The 23,541-nt window shown below is 37.6% G+C and overlaps 1 protein-coding gene across 6 annotated transcripts in view; it reads right to left on the reverse strand.

Moving 5' to 3' along the window:
• Nucleotides 1–23,541, reverse strand: part of rapgef2a (Rap guanine nucleotide exchange factor 2a) — a 50,999-nt gene that overhangs the window by 16,251 nt on the left and 11,207 nt on the right. For 5 of the 6 annotated variants that reach the window (XM_057331069.1, XM_057331067.1, XM_057331071.1 and 2 more), the window contains exons 2-7: nucleotides 6,637–6,707; nucleotides 6,358–6,414; nucleotides 4,173–4,256; nucleotides 3,989–4,064; nucleotides 3,740–3,907; nucleotides 3,053–3,070 (exon numbers count right to left, since the gene is read on the reverse strand). In XM_057331069.1, coding sequence (XP_057187052.1) covers nucleotides 3,053–3,070; nucleotides 3,740–3,907; nucleotides 3,989–4,064; nucleotides 4,173–4,256; nucleotides 6,358–6,414; nucleotides 6,637–6,707 — 474 coding nt within the window. Of the gene's footprint in view, nucleotides 1–3,052; nucleotides 3,071–3,739; nucleotides 3,908–3,988; nucleotides 4,065–4,172; nucleotides 4,257–6,357; nucleotides 6,415–6,636; nucleotides 6,708–23,541 lie in introns of those variants that run through there. The other variant, XM_057331072.1, reaches the window with a different exon arrangement.

Genomic DNA, 23,541 nt, shown 5'->3' on the forward strand with positions numbered 1-23,541 from the left:
CTTTATAATAATATATATTATAGTATTATATATATATATATATATAAGTCAAATCTTAAGGATATTCGTTTAACATTTTGATTCAGTTATAAATGTTCTGTTGGTTGTATTCTGCTCAAACGTTTGTGCAGTGTTAAAAGACTTAAACAGGAAGTTCTTCTGGACCAGCGTTGTTTACATAATCTGAAGTGGTCTACAGACAAGAACACAATCTGTTTTTCATATTTTGTGCATTTATCTAGTTTGTCAGAGATTTGAGGATTGACCCCTGTTGAGTGTTGAGCAAAATTACACAATGTGCATCTCAAACACACACACAACCTAAAATCAGGAGGTGGAATTTTTAATATCTAATAATCTGTCGTTATGAATGATTGTACTATTGTTGGTTAATACAAATAAATATTAGGACCGGGTGATTAGGGTTGCAAAGGGGCGGAAAATTCCCGGTCAATTTCCGGAAACTTCATCTGGGGAATTTTGGAAACATTCCAAGTTTGAAATTTACCAGGAATTTATGGGAATTATTTAGAAATTTTAGAATTTTATTTAAACTCTATCATATAAAAACATACTGCAAATATAAACGCTTTGTTTGGTCATAATCTGACATGCATGCAAGATAATACAGATTTTTTTTACATTTTTGACTTTTTTAATTATAAGTTAAATTATAAGAAATAAAAATATTTGATCGAGATAGTGAAATTCATTCATACGTATTACTGAAAAAACTCTTATAAACACTAGTGAAATAAAAACATATGAATGAATTTCACTAAGTTCAATCAACGTTTTTATTTCACTAGTGTTTGTAAGAGTCATTTCAATAATTAAGGCCTAAACGGCTCCTCATAGATACAAGCTTTCTGTCCAACAGAGACAATTTATAACATTTGCAAACATCCCTTATGTACAGTTTCACAAGAATAAGACCCATGCTAATCACTAATGACTTTATCGATCAGACCGGCTAAACCAAACACACATCAATTTCACCCTACTGTACTGCAAACCCAGAGGCTTAGTACAGTTGATGGCTTCATACTGATAACCTACTTCAGCTGGCCTACATACAACGACTAAACAAAACCACCACATGTACAATACACACAAATAAAAAACTAAAAAACAAACCACTATTATGACTACATATTATCTCATGAGTAAACTGAGTTTTAATCTTTCATTTGTTGCGTAAAATCAAAAGCAGGAAGAAAACACAACTTTAAACACACATCCGGAAAATATGAACTTAAAAATCAAAATCCAGATACAAATGATTTAGCTTCCTTCCCACTTTTCATAGCTCATCAAATATTCCTAATTCTATTCAGAACAATACATATTTTATATAAACCAGCAATTATTACTCAAACTTAAATGCTTATTAATGCCAAAACATGATCCATGCATAACTAAACAAACATTTTCCCTCATAATGCATGTAGGCGCACACAGGCCTATGTACACAGTCAACTAACGCATTCTTGTATTCACTTTGTGCATGCAAAACACAGATTGCACATGTTGTCTACAGGCTTTCTGTGTTTGTCTATGGCGCATGAGTGTGTGTGTGAGAGATACTTACAGCCCTGGTCCCAAGTCCCTTGACTCCACAGTCGTGAGACAGAACCAGCTGTCTCATAGCCTTCAATACTAAATGGCCAACCATCCTGGTGCACTTTCCAAACTGACCTCTAGAACAATAACCTCTTTCCCTTTCTGTTTGATGTTCCTTAAATCAAGCTCACGCATTCCTGATTATTTCTTGTCTTTTTTTATTTCTTGTCGTAATTATCTTAAAGTAAGAGCATCCCTGTCTCCTCAACTGAACTCTGCCTGTCACCACAGTAACAACAGCAGGAAAAACCTTTCTGCAGACAATTTTGATCAGACCATGCCCTCTCTCCCATTTTCTCTCTCTCTCTCTCTCTCTCTCTCTCTCTCTCTCTCACACACACGCACACGCACACGCACACGCACACGCACACGCACACGCACACGCACACGCACACGCACACGCACACGCACACACACACACACACACACACACACACACACACACACACACACACACACACACACACACACACACACACACGAGATCATGGGATTAACAGGATGCTGGTATTGTTTAGGCGCGGGGGTGGGGGATGGTTGACACCCGTTGCCCTACTACACTAGTCACCGGGGCTAACCCCGCAGCGACTGACAGCTCTTTGAACAAACAGGATGGAATATATATATCAGACAAGAGCCCATGCTCTCAATCATAACCGGGTTCGTATTGTCAGAGGATCATAAAAAGCGAGAAACGTAATGCTCGAGAGAAAGTAAGACTGATAGCAAATGAGTGAATGCAGGCATGGGATTTGTCAGATTAGATTTGTGAATGCAGTCATGCCTGGGGCTCTGTACCAAAATCTAGCGAGGTTTATTGTTGTCTACTTCCTACAAAGACAGCATTCTGACTGAAATTAAATAGCTGATCAATCTGAAAAATATAAACGGAAACTAGTGTTCGTTGTGAAGAATGCAGAGGAAAGACATTTCTCGTGTTAGCATTCGGTACGCTAACAGCACATTATTCTAAAAAACACCTTGCATTTGTATATTTTGTTAACAGCCTATTTTATATTCCACTAAGCACTGTGGGATTGCCTTTGTCTTGTAAATTGTATAACCAATGCTTCCTACTTGGACAGCTCGCTAGGTTTCAAACAGAGCCTATGAAGGAAAGAGTTTAGAAGGCTGTGTGCAAACATGCATGAGTTTTAAAACTGCTGTTTGTAATTGTTAAAAATGTAATTAAAATGTCTGTTGTTACATCCAGTCACAGCAACAGTGAGACAACGTTGCTACAAAGGGCTGCTGAAACACAGCAATGTCGAATGCATTACAGCACCAATGTCTGCACTCTTGAGAATTGTAACTACTTTTTTTAGTTGTTACTAAATATTCAGCTGGAATATGTAAAAACACATTCCCTTCAAAAACAATTACACACAGCAGCTCTGAAGATCTACATAGTATTAAAAGGGAAGGTTACCTGGGATTTCGAGCATTCCTGCAGGCAAGACAAATTAAAAACGCATTTAATACACAATCCACAGCCACTCCACACTGACATGAAAATCAAATCATGTTAAATAAACCAATGCACTTTTTGGATGGGATTAGTTTTCTAATCAAAAGGGATAGGTCACCCAAAAATGAAAGGCTGTTATCATTTACTCACCATCAAGTTGTTCCAAAACTGTATAAAATTATTTGTTTTTGTGTTGAACACAAAAGAAGATATTTTAAAGAATGAGGGAAACCAAACAGTTCTGGGGCACTATTGATTACCATAGTAGTTTTTTTTTGTTACCACGTGAGTCAATAGTGCCCCAGAACGGTTTGGTTACAAACATTCTTCCAAATATCTTTCCTTGTGTTCAAGCGAACAAAGAAATGTATACAGGTTTGGAACAACTTGAGGGCGACAGAATTTAATTTTTTGGGTAAACTATCCCTTTACCACGGTACATCTGTTATTTCATGTACTGTTTGAGACAGGACTACAATCGCTGGAGTTTTCACTAAATTAGAAGAAATATCCTCATCCAGATAGAAGCTAAATATATACATGTTTGTGGTTTGTTGGTTTATGGGTTCATCAAACTGACATAAACTGAAATAAAACTCAAGTTTTATTTGTGTGTGTGTGTGTGTCAGTCTGTGAACATGAACGGACCGAGTGGTATCCCGGAGGGAGAGGGGGTTTGGTCATCGGATAATGATCGACCGTATCGATTATCGTCTGTCGCTCTCCGCGCTGGTTTATCTTCCGGAATCTTCTCCTGGACTGCCGATGAGATGCTTGTCTTTGGAAATACTCATCATTGTCGTCCATGTAGTCCACCTGAAAAAGACGCAGACTAGATGAGTTTATCACGATCTAATTGTAATAAATGATTTTTGCACGCACGCCACTGTAACTCACCACAATCATCTCTGAAGCCTCAAGGACGATACACTCACAACCACGACGCAAACTACCCGCAGAACGCTTACCAAAACTGAAACAAAACACCACACGTCACACAAAACAGAACAAAGGAAAAAATGAGGCAAACGAAAAAAAATGGAAGAAACTGGGGAAAAAATTGAAACGAAGGCACACATACCTGCTGCGTGGCAAAAACATAGACTCCTTAATAAAAACTGAACCAGACAGGAGGATGTACCAGCAGGTCCCAATGTCATCAGGACTGCAGAACACACAGACAGACATTCCAACATTACACACACAGAGAATATCCCAGACACCCTTATAATGATGTTCCGGGTGGAGCGGCGAGCTAACAGAACAAATGCACGGCTGGGCAAAGAAAACCCATTTTAAAATGAGTCATCCGATGTGGGCGACTGCATCATTTCAGCCATTTCCAAAAAAAAAGGACAAATCTGTCACTACTCTCATGCAGTCAGACGTTTGACTACCAGCATACCAGCAAGTTTTGTCCACAAACCACATTTAGTTGAGAATACACTGACTGACCAACATGGAAAATGACAAACCACAGTTTTATCTGCATGTGATGCAAGTAAATCTGAAGGTCACAGAACAATAAAGCAGAAATGTTTAACAAAAATTAATTCAAAGTTTGGTCTGTCCAAACATATAAAATTATTATTTGCTCACTATAACTCAAAGTAACCATGTTGAATATGTTTTGTAATGTAATAAAAGCCACAAAAATGTTCCTCAAAAGTGCACACCGTAGTAGCTAGGGGTGTAAATCGGACGGTTCATCACAATTCGATTCAATATCGATTTTTTCTACCAGCGATGCGAAATTTTTGCGATTCGATCCGATCCGATTCGATTAATTTAATCCATATTTTGACATTACTAGGCTAGTTTAGACAAGCAATTACATTTTTAATAACCCACAAATGCAACCATATTATTAAAATGAACTGTTTGAAAATGGCAAAATCTCTGTCTCAACTGGTACATTTACAACAAACTAACAGAAAAACATTTGTAAATAAATAATAGGGGGAAAAAATGTCACATAAAACAAAGCTTATGGTGTCAGCAGTCTTTCAACAATAGTGCAAATGACTGAGGTAGTTGTAGGGAAAAAACAAATAAAAAATAAATAAACTATAAAAATACAAAGAATAAAGTTTTTAAACGTAAACGTTTGATCTGTCACACAACTTCAGATCATTTAAACAAGTGCTGCAGCAGTGGTCTCTTTTGTGAGATTTTTCTTCAACGATTTGCGTCCGACAGCAATCACGTCTTCTGCCTCTTTCGCTGTGGTTTCACTGCTACACCCGCGTTGTTGTTGCTACATCGCATTCACTTTTTCATTCACAAGACGAAAATAAACGAAAATGCGCGCTTTGGTAGAAATGCCTAGACGGACGTTACGTCAAGGAATGAGGACGCGGAGAGTGTCAAAATAAAGGTACCTCATATCGATATTTTATGCGTGGCATCGATGCATCGTATCGTTAGAAATTTAATCGATGTATCGATCCATATCGATGTATCGTTACACCCCTAGTAGTAGCCCGGTGACTAAACAGTTTGAGAAATTAACTTTTTTGTGCGCAACATGCATCCCAAACTGTGGGTAAACATGGGAGTGCTTACTGTGCTATGTAATGCTGAGAACAGAAGGTCAAGCTACAATGAGGAAATAGTACGACACACACTTCCCAAGTGAAAAGTAGCACATATGCGTTTTTTTGTGTGTGTTTTGGAAAGCATTGTCTTTGACTATCCGGTTATTGCAGAAACTAAAATTCAGATAATTGGAGGTTACAGTCATTACAGAAATGATGGGGTCTACTCAAGGGTTTGATGAGTTTGCATGACCTAAATTTTCCATAGGAATTTTTGGCCCAACTACCCAAAGTAACAGAGCCCGAGAGAGAACACGTATGCTGTTTAACATTCCAAGTAAACCTATAGCTATTTTCTGTGGTAATCAACACTATGTCAATGCGGTCAACAGAGCGTAACCTGAAACCTATCTTGAACCTCTTCAATAGTAACCCAAGCAAACAGGTCATCAACAGAAAATTTCTGGATTTGCATCCGTATTCAAAAAGCCTTTAGATGCTTAATCCCCATCTGCAGATGCAGTTTGCAGATTTAAACAACTGAGCACGAGACAGATGTCAGTGTGTGTGTCTAAGATAAAAAAGAGGTTGAGCGAATGTGTGAGCAAAACCATTCCTGTAACATTGATATTAACCTCAGATAAACTGACCTAGATAGTCACATTCACAACTTTGAGCGTGTAGTGTGTGTGTGTGTGTGTGTGTGTGTGTGTGTGGTTAGATACTCACTAGTATAACACCTCATTGGCGTCATGCTGCTCATATCGAACGGTCTCACACATTAACCTGCAAATCACACAGAGCGTGACTAGTTATGAAAGTAATGTATGTTAAGTAATGTGTGTTTTGATGCCCTGCAAACATTTGGTTTTCTCAATTTGTAATAATCTAGGAAATATCTGCAATACTGGTATGAAAATGAATGCATTGCAAGGTCTTTTTTCATGCCGTCAGAAAAAAAACTTTACTGTTCAAACTTACGGACACGCACGCACACACACAATGTACCTGAGCTGGTGTTCCCTCAGGTTGGACAGTGCTTCCATTCCATGGAGGTATGAATACACAATCTGCAGATCCTGCAAAACACACAAACACACACAGCATGTTACACTTAAACGGCTTTACGTATGTACACACGAGCACAAGCACATAAAATTAATCAATTCAAACATTGCAAAGCATTTAAATATACACTCACTGTCAAGTCATTTAAAATCGCCCTGCGTGTGCACAAAAACACCAGTAGGAGGTGCCATATCAGTGTGAATGTACACACCAAAGCCAACACTTACATAACTCCACCTACAAAGAATTCAGTTTGACAACAATGGAATGTTTGGGGATATTTCCTTTTGTTCCTTCACTTTCAGTGCTGCCTTTACTTCCTATTTTTGATCAAATTCTCTCTTTAGCAAGCCTGGAAAATCTACTGAGATGCCTATTCGCCCCATGACTGGTCAAGTGGGCATCATACACATCCGAGAAGAATCCCCAAAAATGCTGCTACTTTCTGAAATAAGTCAGAGCACAATTTATGCAAAGCAAATCAAATAAGGCAGTGGTTCTTAACAGGGGGATCGTGGCCCACAAGGGTGCCTTAGCTGACGTCCAAGGGGGCCTCAGGATGACTAATAATTTAAAATGAGTAGATACAAGATTTATTATTTGTCTATTTTTATATTGAATAAATACTTTTCCAGTTAATGTCAAGCTCTGAAATATTTGATTGTGTAGACATTTTGAGTTTTTGTGAGCGGGAGGGTGGCCTTTGAATATAGTTCAATACAGTGGGGGGCCATTAAGTAAGAAAGGTTGAGAGCCCCTGAAATAGGGGATGCTACCTTACCATCAGGGCTCTGAACCGGTTCAAGGAACGAAAACGAACAAAATTTTAGCTGGAACATAAAAACGAAATCAAGTTTAATCGTTCTGAAGAGAAACGCTTATTTGTAATTGCATTTAACCGGTTAATAACGTTATTTTATTGTTCCGTTTAATACCAACCAATCTAACTATCCGATCGCGAAAAGACCAGGTATAAATTCCCTCCGAAACGCTTTCGAGACAGATTTAAATCCTGCCAGTCAAACCACTTGAGGAGGTGGCTCCGGGCGAAACTGGACGCGAGTTAATGCATCTTGTCAGCGCTTTACTCCTCCTAGCAAGTTAGCCTCAGCTTAAGTTCATCGTTTTAAATATACACACATGACGATCACGCGCATAACGAGAGAGACGTGAACGCGACACACTGACTCATGCGTTGTGACATTCTTGTTTTTCCCAAGATGAAGCTCAACAAAGATTTACAGATGATAGCATCAAAAAGCTAATAGCATAGCTACTGCAAGGGAATTTCGGTGCTTGAAATCAGTTTATAATTTTCATAAACTTACAGCCTGTGATTGCTTGTCATCTGAAGACACCACAGGAGTGCATCACTTCGGCAAGTAGGAGAAAACGGTGCGACGTGCGTTTTTCCTGTGTTCTTTTAGACGTACATGTAAACGGCAGACTGAAGAATGAATTAATACTGAATAATGTTTTTGCATTTTGCGCGGGAATAGAATATAAGATTAATATCTGCTTAGCTCATGAAGCCAAGTGTAAATGGAACAGTTTTAAATAGACTTAAAGCTATCCGACCAGAGAACATGAAGTGACCAGGTGTACAAAGTCCCTGTATTGTCTTTTGTTTATGTACACAATAATGTGAACGTGAACATGAACGCACTTTGAAATGACCGTGCTCTGATGGCACATTATTACGCAAGACATCTGTAACTGCCAACACCACTAAAACTTTGTTTTAAACAAAGGAGCATCGACCAAATGTACGGAGGTATGTTTAATAGATTTACTGTAAGCTAAAACATGTTTAAAAACACAAAGTAAAAATGTGTATTTTTAGGCTTTGTATTCATACAATGCATAGGCTAAACTAAAATAACGTTATTAACAGTTTTCTTTGGAAGTAAACCGTTTTTGGAACGATTTTTTCTGCTCGGATTGCAACAAATTATTATCATAATTTTTTTAAGCCCCTGCTTACCATATACTGACTTATGCTTCTATGGTTAGCTAAACAAGCTAGATCTAATATTTTTTTACTTAGTTACCTGAATAACACAAAAAGTGTGTCGCCACAGACATTTAAAGGCAACTGTACCAAAGTTTGACACTTGAAGGTTGAAAAAGGTTGAAGATTTAAACTGTCTGGTGTTACCAACATTCTTTAAAATGTCTTGTGTTTTGATGAAGAAATTCATACAGGTTTGGAATAACAGAAAGGTGAATACATGATGACACTTATCCCTTTAACACATTCCTGAGGCGCAAGTCACAACATCCTGTTGACAACTTCTACAATATCATCCATAAAGCATTTCCTGTGATTTGGAGTCCAGACATGATTTGTATTTGCTCATAGGCTTATTGCAAACGTTATGATGGTTGTCACTTTATTATTTTATATCGATAACGCTCGCCTTTTGCCCTTAAAAACTCACAAACGGCTAACAGGTTTTTGGTTTCGGTTACTTAACTTGCATGATAAATACAAATACAGACGGATTCAAATTGAAAACTTCAGTTAAAAGTGGGTTTAATTTGTAAATAAAGTTGTAAAAATGACTTTCTCCATTTACTGGTGCTTTACAAAGGATGAGCATAGGAGTGAGACACTATGACCAGTTACAATTACACCCGAATCAGTTTTTAGAAACACACAGAACAAAGTGAAACACTGATGTTATGTATATTTATCACCATGCACATTGACAAAAATACACAAGAACACATGTGAAGCTAAATACAGAGGCCTAGCACTTTAAAGGCCACAACACCAACATTCTCACAGATCATATTTCTATAGGGTCAGACCCCCACATGCGTCACTGTTTTCTTCTCTCCTCCCTGACATTCCAGAAGCCTCTCTCATCATCTTCCACTCCCCTCCCAATCCATCCATCCCTCTCATTTACTCCTGCCATAGTCAAATCAAACAGAAAATTCAAACAAGCCAATGAGTTTAAGTCAGAGGCATCGTACAGCGGGCTACGATTGGTTGATTTGAGTCGAAAGGCAGGAATGTTTATTCTTGGACTGTGGCATTTCCTCTTTGAAAGTCAGACATGCACAAGATTTCTGGCACTGGACCGGGTCCCTTGAGATCAGACTAACGTCACAGTTCAGTTGGTTGTGGAAGACTTGGCCAGAGGGACATTGAATCAAACCTGAAATAAACGGCATGAACACAAGCTGGCATGTCCCTTTTAAAAGCATCACCATAACTTTCAGTTTCACTAATAAATGCCCAGCTTTTTGAAACAGCGTATTTTGTCTAATAAAAAAGGGGAAGCCTGTTTGATATAGATATATATGAAACTGTATATATATATATATGTGTCGTAAATGTTTGTTTCAGTTCCGCTTCAATAAAAATGCACATAAGTAATGTAATAATAGTAATAACGGTTTACTTCCAAAGAAAACGGTTAATAACGTTATTTTAGTTTAGCCTATGCATTGTATGAATACAAAGTAATAATAAATAAGCCGACATTCTGACCAATAGATTTCTGTGATTTTTCCCATATGCTTTTTAGTTGTTCGTTTCAGGTTGATTATGAATCATTCAGACTAACATGTGATAATCACCAGTGATGGGAATAACGGCGTTATAAATAAATGGTGTTACTATTTTCAGTAACGAGTAATCAAACGAGTTACAACGGCGTTACCGTTACTGACAAGAAAATGCAATATTACTATAATTGAGCTCACTGAAGCAGTTTTCATCCAAGTAGGCTCTCTCTCATCCAAAGGACCTGCAAAGTTTTTTTCAACTGATTTTGATTGGTGTGTGTGTTTGAGTGGGGTGGGAGATAACCGCATAACTGATGATGATTGGCTTAGGTAAAGTACATTTTCATCTTTTGCCAACCAGAGGCAGAGTAGGGCGGGTTTTCACACACGAAAACAGTCGCACAGAGTACACCAATGTCTAAGAGTCAGAGAGCGATGGCAAGAGCAACACGTTCAAATGTTGCTTTCGCAAACTGGAAATATAAGCACTTCTTTTCCCTCATTATGGTGAAACACAAGGAATGTGTATGTAATGTGCAACTTATGTCCAGGAAGAAAGAGGCTCCAATGGTGGCAAATAATTCTAATCTAATGAAGCACCTCACATTAGGGCTGGGCGATATTGACCAAAATTCATATCTCTGTTTTTTTTTTATGAAAGGCGATATCCGATATGTATATCGATATTTTCTACAAAGTGGAATAAATGTTTACTTGCAAGTCAAAGCCTCATGTGAGATGTCACAATCACCTTTATTAAAACGGCTTGTGAAACGAAATTCAAAGACAGGTTTTTTTTCCCTATTTGAAAACATACAGCTGCACACCACTTGCTTAAAACATGTAAATTGTAAACAAAAATGATAATAACTTTTTTTTCGTAAGGCACTCTGCGGGTAAAATAAGCTTCCAACGTAGTCTCGCGTAGCCAGACCTCATCACCGCTTTCTTTGGCCAAGGCCCACCCAAGAGGCCATATGACTGACAGTAAAGCAACCAATCACGTTTTGTTTTGTGCCGCGTCCTTTTTGCAGGTGGTGGAAGAGATTTGTTGTGCTTCCACCTTTTGACATAACCGTTTTATGGCATTGTTTACAGATCGCTTGTTGTTGCCGCTTCAAATCGAAAACACCCCATATCGATATTAACGATATTGTCTAATCCCACATCGCGTTGAAAAAATATATCGATATATCTTAAAAATCGATATATCGCCCAGCCCTACCTCACATCATCACATGCTGCACAAAATTAGTAATTGAGACATTGTCCATACATTTCCCTTTGAAAACAGAGTTTTCGTTTTAAAACGGTCTTCTACCACACTAGCGTTTTCAAATGTTTTCCAAATGCTGCGCAGTAAAACACATGTGTACAGCCTGTGTGGGCGTTTGTTTCTTCCTTTATGTCACGGCAATGTGAAGCAAAGCACAGACTTTTGAGAATGAAGAATGGAATGAGGCAGGGATGCTGCTGCGGGTAACACGAAACTAAAACATTTCCAAAACGAAAGTGAAACTATCCTCGCGCTCCGCTGTCAAGCAATAACTGCGAGTACTTAAATATTCCGTCTCCTAAAATGTAATCTAAAGTATGCACGAACGAACATTCCACTATCATACTGGAAAGCAGTCAAAACATTAAGAGCACTTTGTGTTATTAAACTTTTTACTTTTGTAAGGAACTACGAAAAATAAGTAGTACAGTACAGTATGTCTAGCAGTTGTTAAATTGGTACATGTCTTTAGAAGCATAATTTATTTTTAGACTCATTTGTTGACCAGTTGTGGTCTGTGCAATAAATAGTAAAAGTTCTGAACTATTCTATTGTGTTTTATTTTCCAGTATAGTAATGATAATATTTGCAATATTTACAATAATAATATATTGATATATAAAATATTGAATTTAAAAGGTGTCTCTCACATTGACCCAGAGCAACATTAAAATAGTGTAGATTAGTGTACAATGTTTTATACAAATAATTTATTCTATTTAGTTTCCATTTAATTCCTTTAACATATTTAATATTGGGGGCATCAAAGTTATTTGACATATTTGAACATTTTTTAAAGGTAACGCAATAGTTACATTCCCTGGTCATTAGTTACTTTTATAATGATGTAACTCAGTTACTAAGTCAATTACTATTTGTGAGAAGTAACTAGTAATGATAACTAATTACTTTTTAAAAGTAACGTGCCCAACAATGATAATCACGATTAGTGTTGTCACGATACCAAACTTCGGTACCAGTCGGTACTAAATGTGACGATACTTGCATTTCCCACTATCATTTTGAGCGCTGTTGAACAGATTATGGTCTCCTCAGACGAGCACTTTCAACAAGTTGGTATGATTTATTATGGTCTTCATGAAATGTCTGGAACATATTTTGCACTCAATGGCTGTGTAAACAAAACCCTTCTTGTCTCGTCAAAAACAGCTATGCTCACAGCAACCCGTTTTGGTGCGTGTCTCTTTAACTGATAATGAGTTACAGCGAACCCCACCCGCCTAACACACATGTGTAGTACTGCCATGGAAATGGTTTAGCTAAATGATATTTCCTGATTTCCTCTGCGGTTAGTTTCATCTAAACGTCTCAAATAATTCGTCCGGAGACACAAAATCAGTCACAGCAAACAGCGCATCCTAATGCGCTTACATTGTGCGTGTATGCTTACCTAAAATCCACAGAATCCACTGCAGATCTCAGCAGAATTACATGGATTTTAGCGCTTGTCGACAAGTTATAACGTTGCACACACAACGTGAGAGCAAGTTTGCTGTGACAGATTTTTCAGCCTAAGCACGAATGATTTAAAACAAAACTAACCCCAGTGTTCGCCCCTGTTCATTAGTAAAACAAACAGCTTGCCGCTGCTAAACATATTAACGCACATAATGTATTAACATTCATACAGCTAAACTCCAAGTGTCCACCTGCACTTATATACAGTAAGTTTAACACTGGCTTTGAATGTTCTATTTAGCCCGTGACTGACTTAGCTCCCTTCGCTATCATATGCTAACGTTATCCTCCTATATATACGGTACATTTACATCAATTCAGACTGTTGATAAATATTACTTACATCGGCAGCTTTGTCTCGTTCAGTTGGTCTCGATCCCTCTTGAGGAACAACTTTGAAGCTAATCCTGCTTGTACTGTCCCAGGTTGATAAAGCACTCCGGTTTGAAGTGATTCGCGCAAACAAGCAGGTTTTTACTTATGGTTTCTGATGGATTTCCACTAAAAATAAATAAATCCACTCCTGTCTCTTCCTGGGTTTGGACTCTGTGCAGCGACTACATTGCATGTTGTCCACGAACTTTAGCCATGGCGTCACGTACACCGCTGTCGCTTGTGAAAACAACAATGGCGGAGCGCGGTGGGTGGAACTGTGTAGATTAAGGGGCGGTAACATTATAATAAAATACGCTTTGGACGTCACAATCGGAGCGAAATCTGAACGGCTCGATTTCTCACATGCTTGCAGGGAAAGGCACACCAAAACAAACTTACTGGGTTCTTATTTTTCACGTTTTCTGGGTTGCTAGATGCACCGGGGACTCGATTATAGCACTTACACACAGAAAAAGTGGGGTTTTCATCTGATGTCTCCTTTAAAAAAATGCATGGAAAATGCGCTGCACGCTGCTTCCTCCAAAAGTGCTCGGGACGTAAACTTGCTCTCTCACGTGGTGACTGTCTGTGAGTGAAGAGAGCGCGTTGCACCTCATTTAAAGCATGCTTCCTGCGCGTCTGCATTTAAAATAATGAATTTGTACATTGACCTGTTGTACAATGGCCTCAGGCTCGACAGAACATGGCACTGTGGAAACTTTAGTGTAAAAGAGGAAAAGCACGTCAGTTGTGTGGGACTATTTTGGCTGTTTTGTTTGGATGATGCTGCGTAGTGTCAGGTATTGTGTGTGCTAACATTAATGCTACCTCAAGGGGCAAGACTACAAACGCCATGCAGAATTTACACAATAATAAAAGACAATATATAAGATAATACATATATTAATAGTATATATTTTTACTTATTTATTTAAAGATTGTCTAGTAAGTTAACAGACAGTGTTTAAGTGCAATCAACATGTTTATTACAGTGACTCTGCATTATCAAATTACTGAGTGTGGTAAAGCCACAGTTTTGTTTTATATTTATGTAATCTGTACTTTAGTTTGTGATTAATGACTTTCATGTTACACCGAGCTTATTTGTCAGTGCTTTAAGCAGGGCTCGACATTAACGCTTGTCCGCTTGTCCGGGACAAGTGAATGTTTTGTATGGGCAAGTGAGAGAGAATTTTACTTGCCCGACCGGACAAGTAACTTGCAAAAAAGAACGCATATGTAGAATAATAAGAATATATGCATTAGACAGAGCTGCGTGTTTGTCGTGGTTGTGCTTGTTTGTGTGTGTGTGACAATAATCAATGCGCACTGAGTCCACGCGGACACGGGATCCTGTTATTTCAATGTCATCTGGCTGTTCTGGGTGTCTGAGTGAACAGTGGCGTAACTTTGTTTTGAAAAGTGGTGGGGACAAAGACGACACAAACATACTTTAAATATGATATAAAAAATACTTTAATAAATTGTTTCTGTAAAAACTCGTTGGGAATATTCATGGACGTCACAAGCGCGAAACATGTAGGTGACTCCTCCAGAAAACAGTATAAAAACTGCACCGCTGTATCGACGGATTCAGTGGTGTAGTGGTGTGACTTAAGTGCACATGACAAATAATATTGACACTGCCGTGAAGCAGGTTCGAATCCGCTCAACTCACTATTCTAAATTTTCACATCACATATCAGATCTGCTTCCATTTGTTTTTAAACTATATCATGTTTTCATCAATAGATCATTTAAAGCATGTTGTGCTTTATTATATGTAAGGATGGTGTTGCTGTACGTAAATAAATGTATTAATTCGTGATGAAACAAAAACTACTGAAACGAATGTGTGTTTTCCCCATGTAAAAAATTGTTTGACACAGATTACCTGTCGGTGGGTCAAGGATTGAGACGTTTGGGAACCCCCTGCTAATCAGGACAAACATTCAAGTATACAGGGGAAACAGATGGAAAATAATATCTTTAAAAAAATCTTATTTTCACTAATTACTACGGGCATTGCCTGATAGGCTACAAATATACAACAAACTTTCTAAATTTTGTTTTGAACTCATGAAACTACAAAGTTGTGACTTTTTCCATTTATTGGAGTTTTCTATCAAGTATCAAAATGTAATTAATCTTGCAATAGACGATAGCAACCGCATGTCGAGAACAATAAGGACGAATATATAGCATCGAAGTGCAATTAAGCGCAAAATGTTTGGTACATGTATGACTTGAACAGCCATTTTCAAATATTTTCATCATTTTATTAAAAATAAATACCTTTACAATCTGATATGTGATAGGGAAAACATTCAGCAGTGCCGAACCCACGACGACATGAAGTAGGTAACACGTGCTTTACGCTCTACACCACCGGAGCAGTTAATTTTCTTGTGCCTTTCTTACATTTTGTCTATTCCAGTCTGAAACTGATGGGCGGAGTTAGTATAAATAGCCTCTGCTTACAAAGCAGGCTACTTGCATGGTAAATAGACACTCCGTATTTTTATTTCTTACAATAAGTGGTGGGGACAAAATTGACTTTGGCCAAAAGTGATGGGGACATGACCCACCCATCCACCCGCAAATTACGCCTATGTGAGTGAATTATGTGCAGTTTAACATACAACACGAGTGATGGTCGAGTATTTATCTGAGCTGCACTGTATGAGGATATGAACACATGAACTTCATCTCCAGAGTTGCTCTGAGAGTTTATTTTACAAGCGTTTTAGTGTTTGAGTGAAGCTATCTGCAAACAAGCGTCTTCCCAAAGACCCGTTAAATAAAAGTCCCGTTAAATTGAACACTCAGACAAAAAATACTGTAGTGTACTATTGAACATTGAAGTGCCCTTGTAGTAAATTGACAAACACTGTATACTATAGTAAAGTTCAAAAACAATATAGTAGGAATTTTACTGCAGTTTATTATAGTAAATACTATAGTAACCTACAGTAATTTATGTGGACAAATATACCACTATTGTATAGTAAAAAAGGAAAAACACAACTTAGAAATATTAAAACAAATTTAGGTAATCTAAAAATGATATGGCCCTAATTTATCCATCTGTATGTAACATTAATGTATTTTGTCAGTTATCTGCCTATTCATGTTGAACTACACTTGCACATTTCTGCCTGTGCTACCAAACTTTAAACCTCTCTAGCACCAGTGCTATGTGCAAAAAAGTTAACTTACAGCCTTAACACTAATAATAATTACTGCTTGCCTTTGTTTTATAGCAGTCACGGAGAGTAGGCCTATAACCAAATTCAGGTGGCCAAAGTGGACACTGGTCAAAGTTGCTTCTAAGCATTTTAACTAATCGCAATCCAAAACAATTATATTGATTATAATTCAAATGAAATATCATTTTTTTTATCTTTGGACAAGTAATTTTTGTACTCGGACAAGTGAATTTCAAATTTACTTGTCCGAAGGACAACCACATGACACTGCTTAATGTCAAGCCCTGCTTTAAGTCATGACAATTATTACATGTTTACATGGCTAGACATTTAACAAATCATTCAACATACTAGTATGATTGAGGTAATTCTATAAAATATGTTTTTGCATATATTGAACTAATTTCAATTTAAGCCTGGCCTACAGTTTAAGGTTAATCTGTCTAATATTGGGTTGGTTACCATGATTTATTGATTTTCTTTATTAAATAATACAGATGATAAGGTGCTTAAAAAATAACGGCATATTAATTCGCAATTAGATTATTTTTCCAAATCGTTCAGCCCTAGTATGTAGATATACAAATAGCTCATTCTAAGGCAATGAAAACATAACGCATCATTATGTAAGGTCATCATATCAATATGGACTAATGAAGGTGTTTGCAATAAAAGTCCCAAAAGGTCTGTTTTCTTTTCGGTGGAGGTCCGGACAAAATATTTTGAAATAAACAAATGACTAAATTTAACAAATAAATTATTAGACAAACAGAGTGATGACAGAGTGAGTTCAATTAGATATGAATATATAAAATAAAAGTCCCAAGCTGTGTTTTCTTTAAAGTGGAGGTCTGGGCAATAGGCCTATCTAATCGAGTAAATAAATTAGGGCTGAAACGATTCCTCGAGTAACTCGAGTTATTCGAATACAAAAAATCATTGAGGCAATTTATTGCCTCGAAGCCTCGTTTAATCCATTTAAGTACAGTACACACGGAGCACTGTGTTTCCCCACGGATCGTTATTACTAACGCACAGCCCGCTAAACTCTATACATGTGACAGGGCTCTCAAGTCTCACGCATTCACTGTGAGACACACGCATTTGAGTCTGTTCACACGCTCACACGTATTTCTCATGCTGATAAATAAGTGATAGCTTATTGAAATGGTGAACTGCTATTTTACTTGGTTTTAGTCTATTTTGCGAGTGAAACTTGTTTTCCAGCTGCATTGAGTCCATCAAACTAGATGCGGACTTGTGGACGCCGAATCATGTTATTTAAACATGCCATCTGTCTGTTCTGCGTGTCTGGGTGATTGAACTGCACAGTTTAATGTGCTAAACGCGTGATGCTCATGATTTTGTCTGCGTCTGCGCTTTATGAGGACATGAACCCATGAACTTCATATCCGGAGTTGCTCTGAGAGTTTATTTCAGAACATTTTACTGAGTGAAGCTAACGCACTAAAAAATAAGCGTCTACCAACGACCTGTAAAAATAAAAGTCCGGGTAACTCGGTATTTTTATGTGGACAAATATATTACTATTTAATAGTAAAAAAGAAACTAAAACTAATTTAGATAAACCAAATGCATCATGCATAAGCTGAAGTTAGTTGTTTACCTTTGAAATTATTCTTTAATGTTTAATTAATGTTTCATATTTATACATTTGTATTAGGCCTATATTGCATTTTGAATGTAATATGGCAATGGAATGTACTAAATGGGTTTAATTTTCACAGATATGAATGTATGCAATTTCAGCAATAAATATGTAAATTTTTCTAAAAAGGAAACAAATTAGTTGTTCATTTTAAGAGACCTGTCTTATTTTCTTTTGTATATTTAGTATTGCTCTTTAATAAAGAAAACGTACTTATTATCCGAATACCCGATTAATCGATGGAAAATCAGTAGAATACTCGATTACTAAAATAATCGATAGCTGCAGCCCCTCAAATAAATTACTAAAAGGAACGAATACATTACTTTTAATACATTACATTTCACATTGGTTGAACACAATTAAAATGCTTATTATATATGCAAAATAACATTTACATTCAAAAAAGTATGAAACACATAAGGCCTTGTAACAAACTGTTATTCAAATTATCAGAATTAAAAAAACGAATGAAAATAAAACAACTAAATAAAATTTGGGAAAATAATAAAAACTAAAAGCGCCACCGTGTTTTTTGTGTTCTTTCGGGCATAAAACCAGTTTCAGGTAATTTCAGCAGTCTATGAAAATAGTATCGGCTCCTGTTTCAGCCGATACCTGAAGTTCTCTGTATCAGGTATTTTAAATTATGCCATTATGTTCCTCTATGTGAATCAGTGTTTAAGCTCCTCCTCAACCTCTTTCCTGTGTGAGAAACACTTTGTTCTTCTCAGAGCCACCTTGAAAACAAACAAAGCCACATGCACTGCAGACAGAAGCTTTACACCCACATTTCTCTAGCGCTTCTGTTTGCATGTATATATGAATAGAGCCCTGGGTTTGTGCGAACAATTAAAGAGCTAATACTGAGTCATTAACCACACAGATAAGCACAAAATATGTGTGTAATTTAGATGCATGCAGTATTATAATATGGCAGGGCAGGGTACCACCACAAACATCACAATATGTGTCACATTAAAGAGATCACGATAAGATACAGAGCTATCTAATTCTATTTCTGATTTTTAAATCGATGGTTTTGCATTTCTAGACAACCATGCAAGACACAACATCTATAACTTTTGTAAGCCGTCTTCCTCTTGCAAAAAAGTAAAATACACACATCAATGCTTAAAGGGCCTAACGGTTGCCCAGCATCTGTGTTTGTGTGGTTTCTGAGTTTCACAACACATTCAGCACTAGCGTGAAATTCCCCCTACCCGGTGTCTCGGTGGCTGGGTTAGCAGGTGGGAAAAACCATTAGAGTCAGCTGGGTGAACAAGGGATCAACGCCACCGACTCGGAATGCCGAGAGCTACTGAAGTTTAGTAAAACATTCTCTGAGCTACAGTTCAGATGGCGAGTAGGCTATTGTTATAGAAAAACAATCCATACGCATTCTGAACAGGCTGAATAAAACCAGCACCTGTCTAAGACAGCTACATGAATTCACATTCTGAACTCTGACCCTAAATAACTCAGATTCCGTTTAGCTTATGAGAAGCACACCATTCTCCCAGTGTGTTACACAGCAATCCATATTCAAAGCAAAAATGACAATATTTGTTATTCTCTTGAAATTAGCCATTAGAAGGCGGCATGAAACAAAAGTGGTGATGATGTTTTTCAACTAGACATATCTAAGTGCGACGGCTTCTGAAAAACTGCAGGGTAGGGCCTGATTTTGACCTTCTGGAATTAAGTGGCCTGTTGGAAGCCTGGCACTGGAGAATTAATAGTCTCCCCTCCATTTATGTCACGCAAAGAAGGAATGTCGTTTTGGGGGGGGGGGAGTTTCTGGTTTTGATTTAAGATTATGAGGGCACATGAATTTTACTAAAATGATGACCAACACAATTATAATGATTTATAATAGATCACTGCGATATGCCATTTAAAAAAACCTGTTTTGATTTTAGCGCGACTTTATGGGTTAAAGGCAGGGTGTCCGATTTCTCTTAACCGTTGTTGATGTTCAAATCACCAAAACAGACACACCCATACCCCCATCTTTCGCTTTCGTCAGCGCTCGGCTCAGCTAATGTCCGTCCCGTGCACTGTGCACCTTACTGCTGATTGGCTACAAGGTTGTTTTGGTACTCGGCCCGACTCAGTTGTCTAAAGCATAATTCGGAAATCGGTTACCCCACCTTTAAGAGAGCAAAAATGAGGGCTTAATTTGTGTATCAGTACAATTGCTTTATGAAATATTTTTCAAAATATGTATGAAAACATCTACACTCCTAAATGAGAAGGAATAATTTCATTAGCTTTATATTATTGGGTGTCGTTTGAATTTCATCGTTTACGAATCCGATTCCGCTTAACGATTTCGATTCTTATCGATTCCCAGTTTTGATTCCACAGTTGAAGTAAAACATTTAGATATCAACCTGTATGGTCATTTGGCCTGCTTATTGACTAGTTTACATACACAAAACCATGTTTTGTCTGATTTAATACCATTTTTATTACGACAATTTAACTACATCATGGTTAAACTGTAGTTACTAAAACAAAACTATGGTAAATTTGTGGTTCCTGTGCTTACCATGGTTAAAAAATGGTTCATTTTCATAAGGGCTTTTATTGAGATTTCAGCAGATCACAAGTGAACACATACGCATTTCTGAAAATATGCACACAAGAATTGAGAAGAGGAATTGGAATGTTAGTTTCAAGTATCCGATTCCTATTCCTATCAATTCCAATCCGATTCCTAGCCTTTCGATTCCAAATTAGACATGTGCCCGGTTAACCGCGGTTACCACCAAATCCTGCTGAAACCGAGCTGGCTGCAATAATGCAAGGTATCGTTTATTTTATTGATGCGTAGCTTGTCCGTGAAGCACGGCTCTGGGATCAGTAGGAAATGCTGCTCGATCTAAAAGCAGTGCGAGTTTGAGTCGCTTATAACGTGCATTTAAAAAAGCAACACCCGTCAAACATGATCATTATAAATATACTTTATTATCATAAAAATACCTGAGGAGGCTTGAGGATCGGTGATAAAAACATGTCCTTAGGCATTTCCTACTACTACGTGTGTTATGGTCTTCTTCTGCAGTGCGTATTTGGAGTTTCTGCACGAGAGCGCCCTCTGGCTTTCGGATGCAGCAGCATTTTACCATACTTCACTCACAAGTTGTGCATAAATCACGTGATATATATTTTCGGTTAACCGGGCATATGTCTATTACCAACCCTACATACTACCAGCTTTAAAATTCTACAAGAAGCTGACTCATGGAAGCCATCATGTTGAGATCACAAGACCAGCGAGACAAAAACTGAAAATAACTATTAGACAAAGTTATTATCAGCACTTTTTTTGCTGATGGAATAAAAGAAACATGAAAGGACATTTAAGCAATATCATCAGTACCAAGCAATTTTCAACTTTCAATACCATACAATGAGGCGCAACAAATAAAAAAGAGAGCAGATTTCACATGTATAAACAACTATGAATAAGCCCAACTATGAATAAGCCAAACACAGCAAACATTGATTCAACCAATGGCATTAGTTTGGGGGCAGGGCTATGCAACAGCAGAAATGGTCTGTGTTTAGAAAAACTTGTTAGAAAAGTTTGGACTGGTGATGCCAGTGGTGCAGATGTTACAAACTAGGGTTGGGCGATGTCTACCAAATTGGCATCGACAATGCCTACAGTGAAACATTGTGATGGACGATGATTTGGACATCTGCCAAAACATTAAAAACAATTATATCAGTGCTCCAGACTTCGACCAAAACACATTTTGTGACCCAGGTCTTATTACATCATCGATAATTACACAGTCCTAACCCACATAAAAACAAACAATCCCATTTAATTTTCAGAAACATCTCAACAATACACCAGGATGGGAGTAGGTTGAGAAGTTGAGAAATATATATTATTTATATAAATAATATTTATATTATTATATTTGCGTGTAGCAATCACATGACGACTGGAAGAGAAATATAGACCTTATTTAAATACTTGAAATATGATATCTGAAATAAATGAGGATGAAACATCAGTCAATGTTTAACGCGTAAATCCATCAGTGAAACGGCACACTACAGCATATAAAACATTTAAATAAACAACAGTAAATAATGAAAACTTAAATGATATAAGAAAGCTAAATAACTAAATAAAAAAGCTCTTGTTGCAGTAACTTCAGTCAGTGGCGTATTAACCCTTACAGTCCCTTAACAATTCCATTTGAAACAAACTGTTTAAACCTACACTGGCTTTCCTATTCAGATTGCCATAAAAACGTTTTCCGACTCGTTGATGTGAAACTTACTTGTTGACATTGTCCAGATTAAAATGTGTACAGTTGCACTAAATGCGCGTTCAGAAGATGTACACAGGAGCGCAAATGAATAGATGTCTCTCCGCAACCGCGGCAAAACCTGCGCGCGCTCCAACACTAAGCAAGCGGGTCATAGCAGTTTTGATTTTACGTATTTGTTCATTTCACAACAAGATTGCAAAACGCGCAGAATAACCTGGGTTTTGCCATGCAGGCCCGCGCTCGAACGCACCAACGGAAACGTATGCCAATAATTTCTGTTAAAGTAAAATCTTTTAAATAAAACCATCCACAACTGAAAGGCTACAACTAGCAATGGTTATCGCAACTCTAATATTTATTACACCTATATTGTCAGTGACATGCACTACCTCCGGTAGCAGTTCGCCACCGTCATGGCACTTTACCACAGCGGTGGTGAGGTTGTCACGGCCACCGTCACAGCCCTAGATGGGAGAATAGTTACGCATGTCCCGTAAAACAAGGTATTAACATATTTCTTGCCATACTTCTCATATTTCCCTTCAATGATGACATGTGAGAGGAAAGGAAAGTTTTGAGTACCCATTTCTTGGAAGTCTAAAAAAAAAACGTGAAATGATTTTGGGCTTTTCATTACACAAATGAAGAAATGAAAGCACCCACAGTGTTAACCTGAAACATGCCTAAAAAATAGCTACGGTAGATTATGTGGGCATGATTCTGCTCAAATGTTCTACTGCGCATGTGACCGCATTCTGACAAGAGCAGAGTCCATTTATCAGCTGTGATTAATGCACTGGATTAGGAGAACATGCAAGGAGGAAAGGAAAGACTGATAAGTCTTTCATTATTAATACAAGAGTGGGTGTTTATGTGCTTATCAAGCACTGACACATCAATCCAGATGAAAAAGTGAAAAAGGAACAGAAAAAGACAAACGCAAGGATCCGCTAAACACCACCCCCCCCCCACATGCTCAATGGGGTAAAAATGGAAACTTTCTTTCTAAAAATACTCTCT

The sequence above is a fragment of the Triplophysa rosa genome, linkage group LG4 (genome assembly GCF_024868665.1).
Source record: "Triplophysa rosa linkage group LG4, Trosa_1v2, whole genome shotgun sequence".
NCBI classification, from domain to species: Eukaryota; Metazoa; Chordata; class Actinopteri; order Cypriniformes; family Nemacheilidae; genus Triplophysa; species Triplophysa rosa.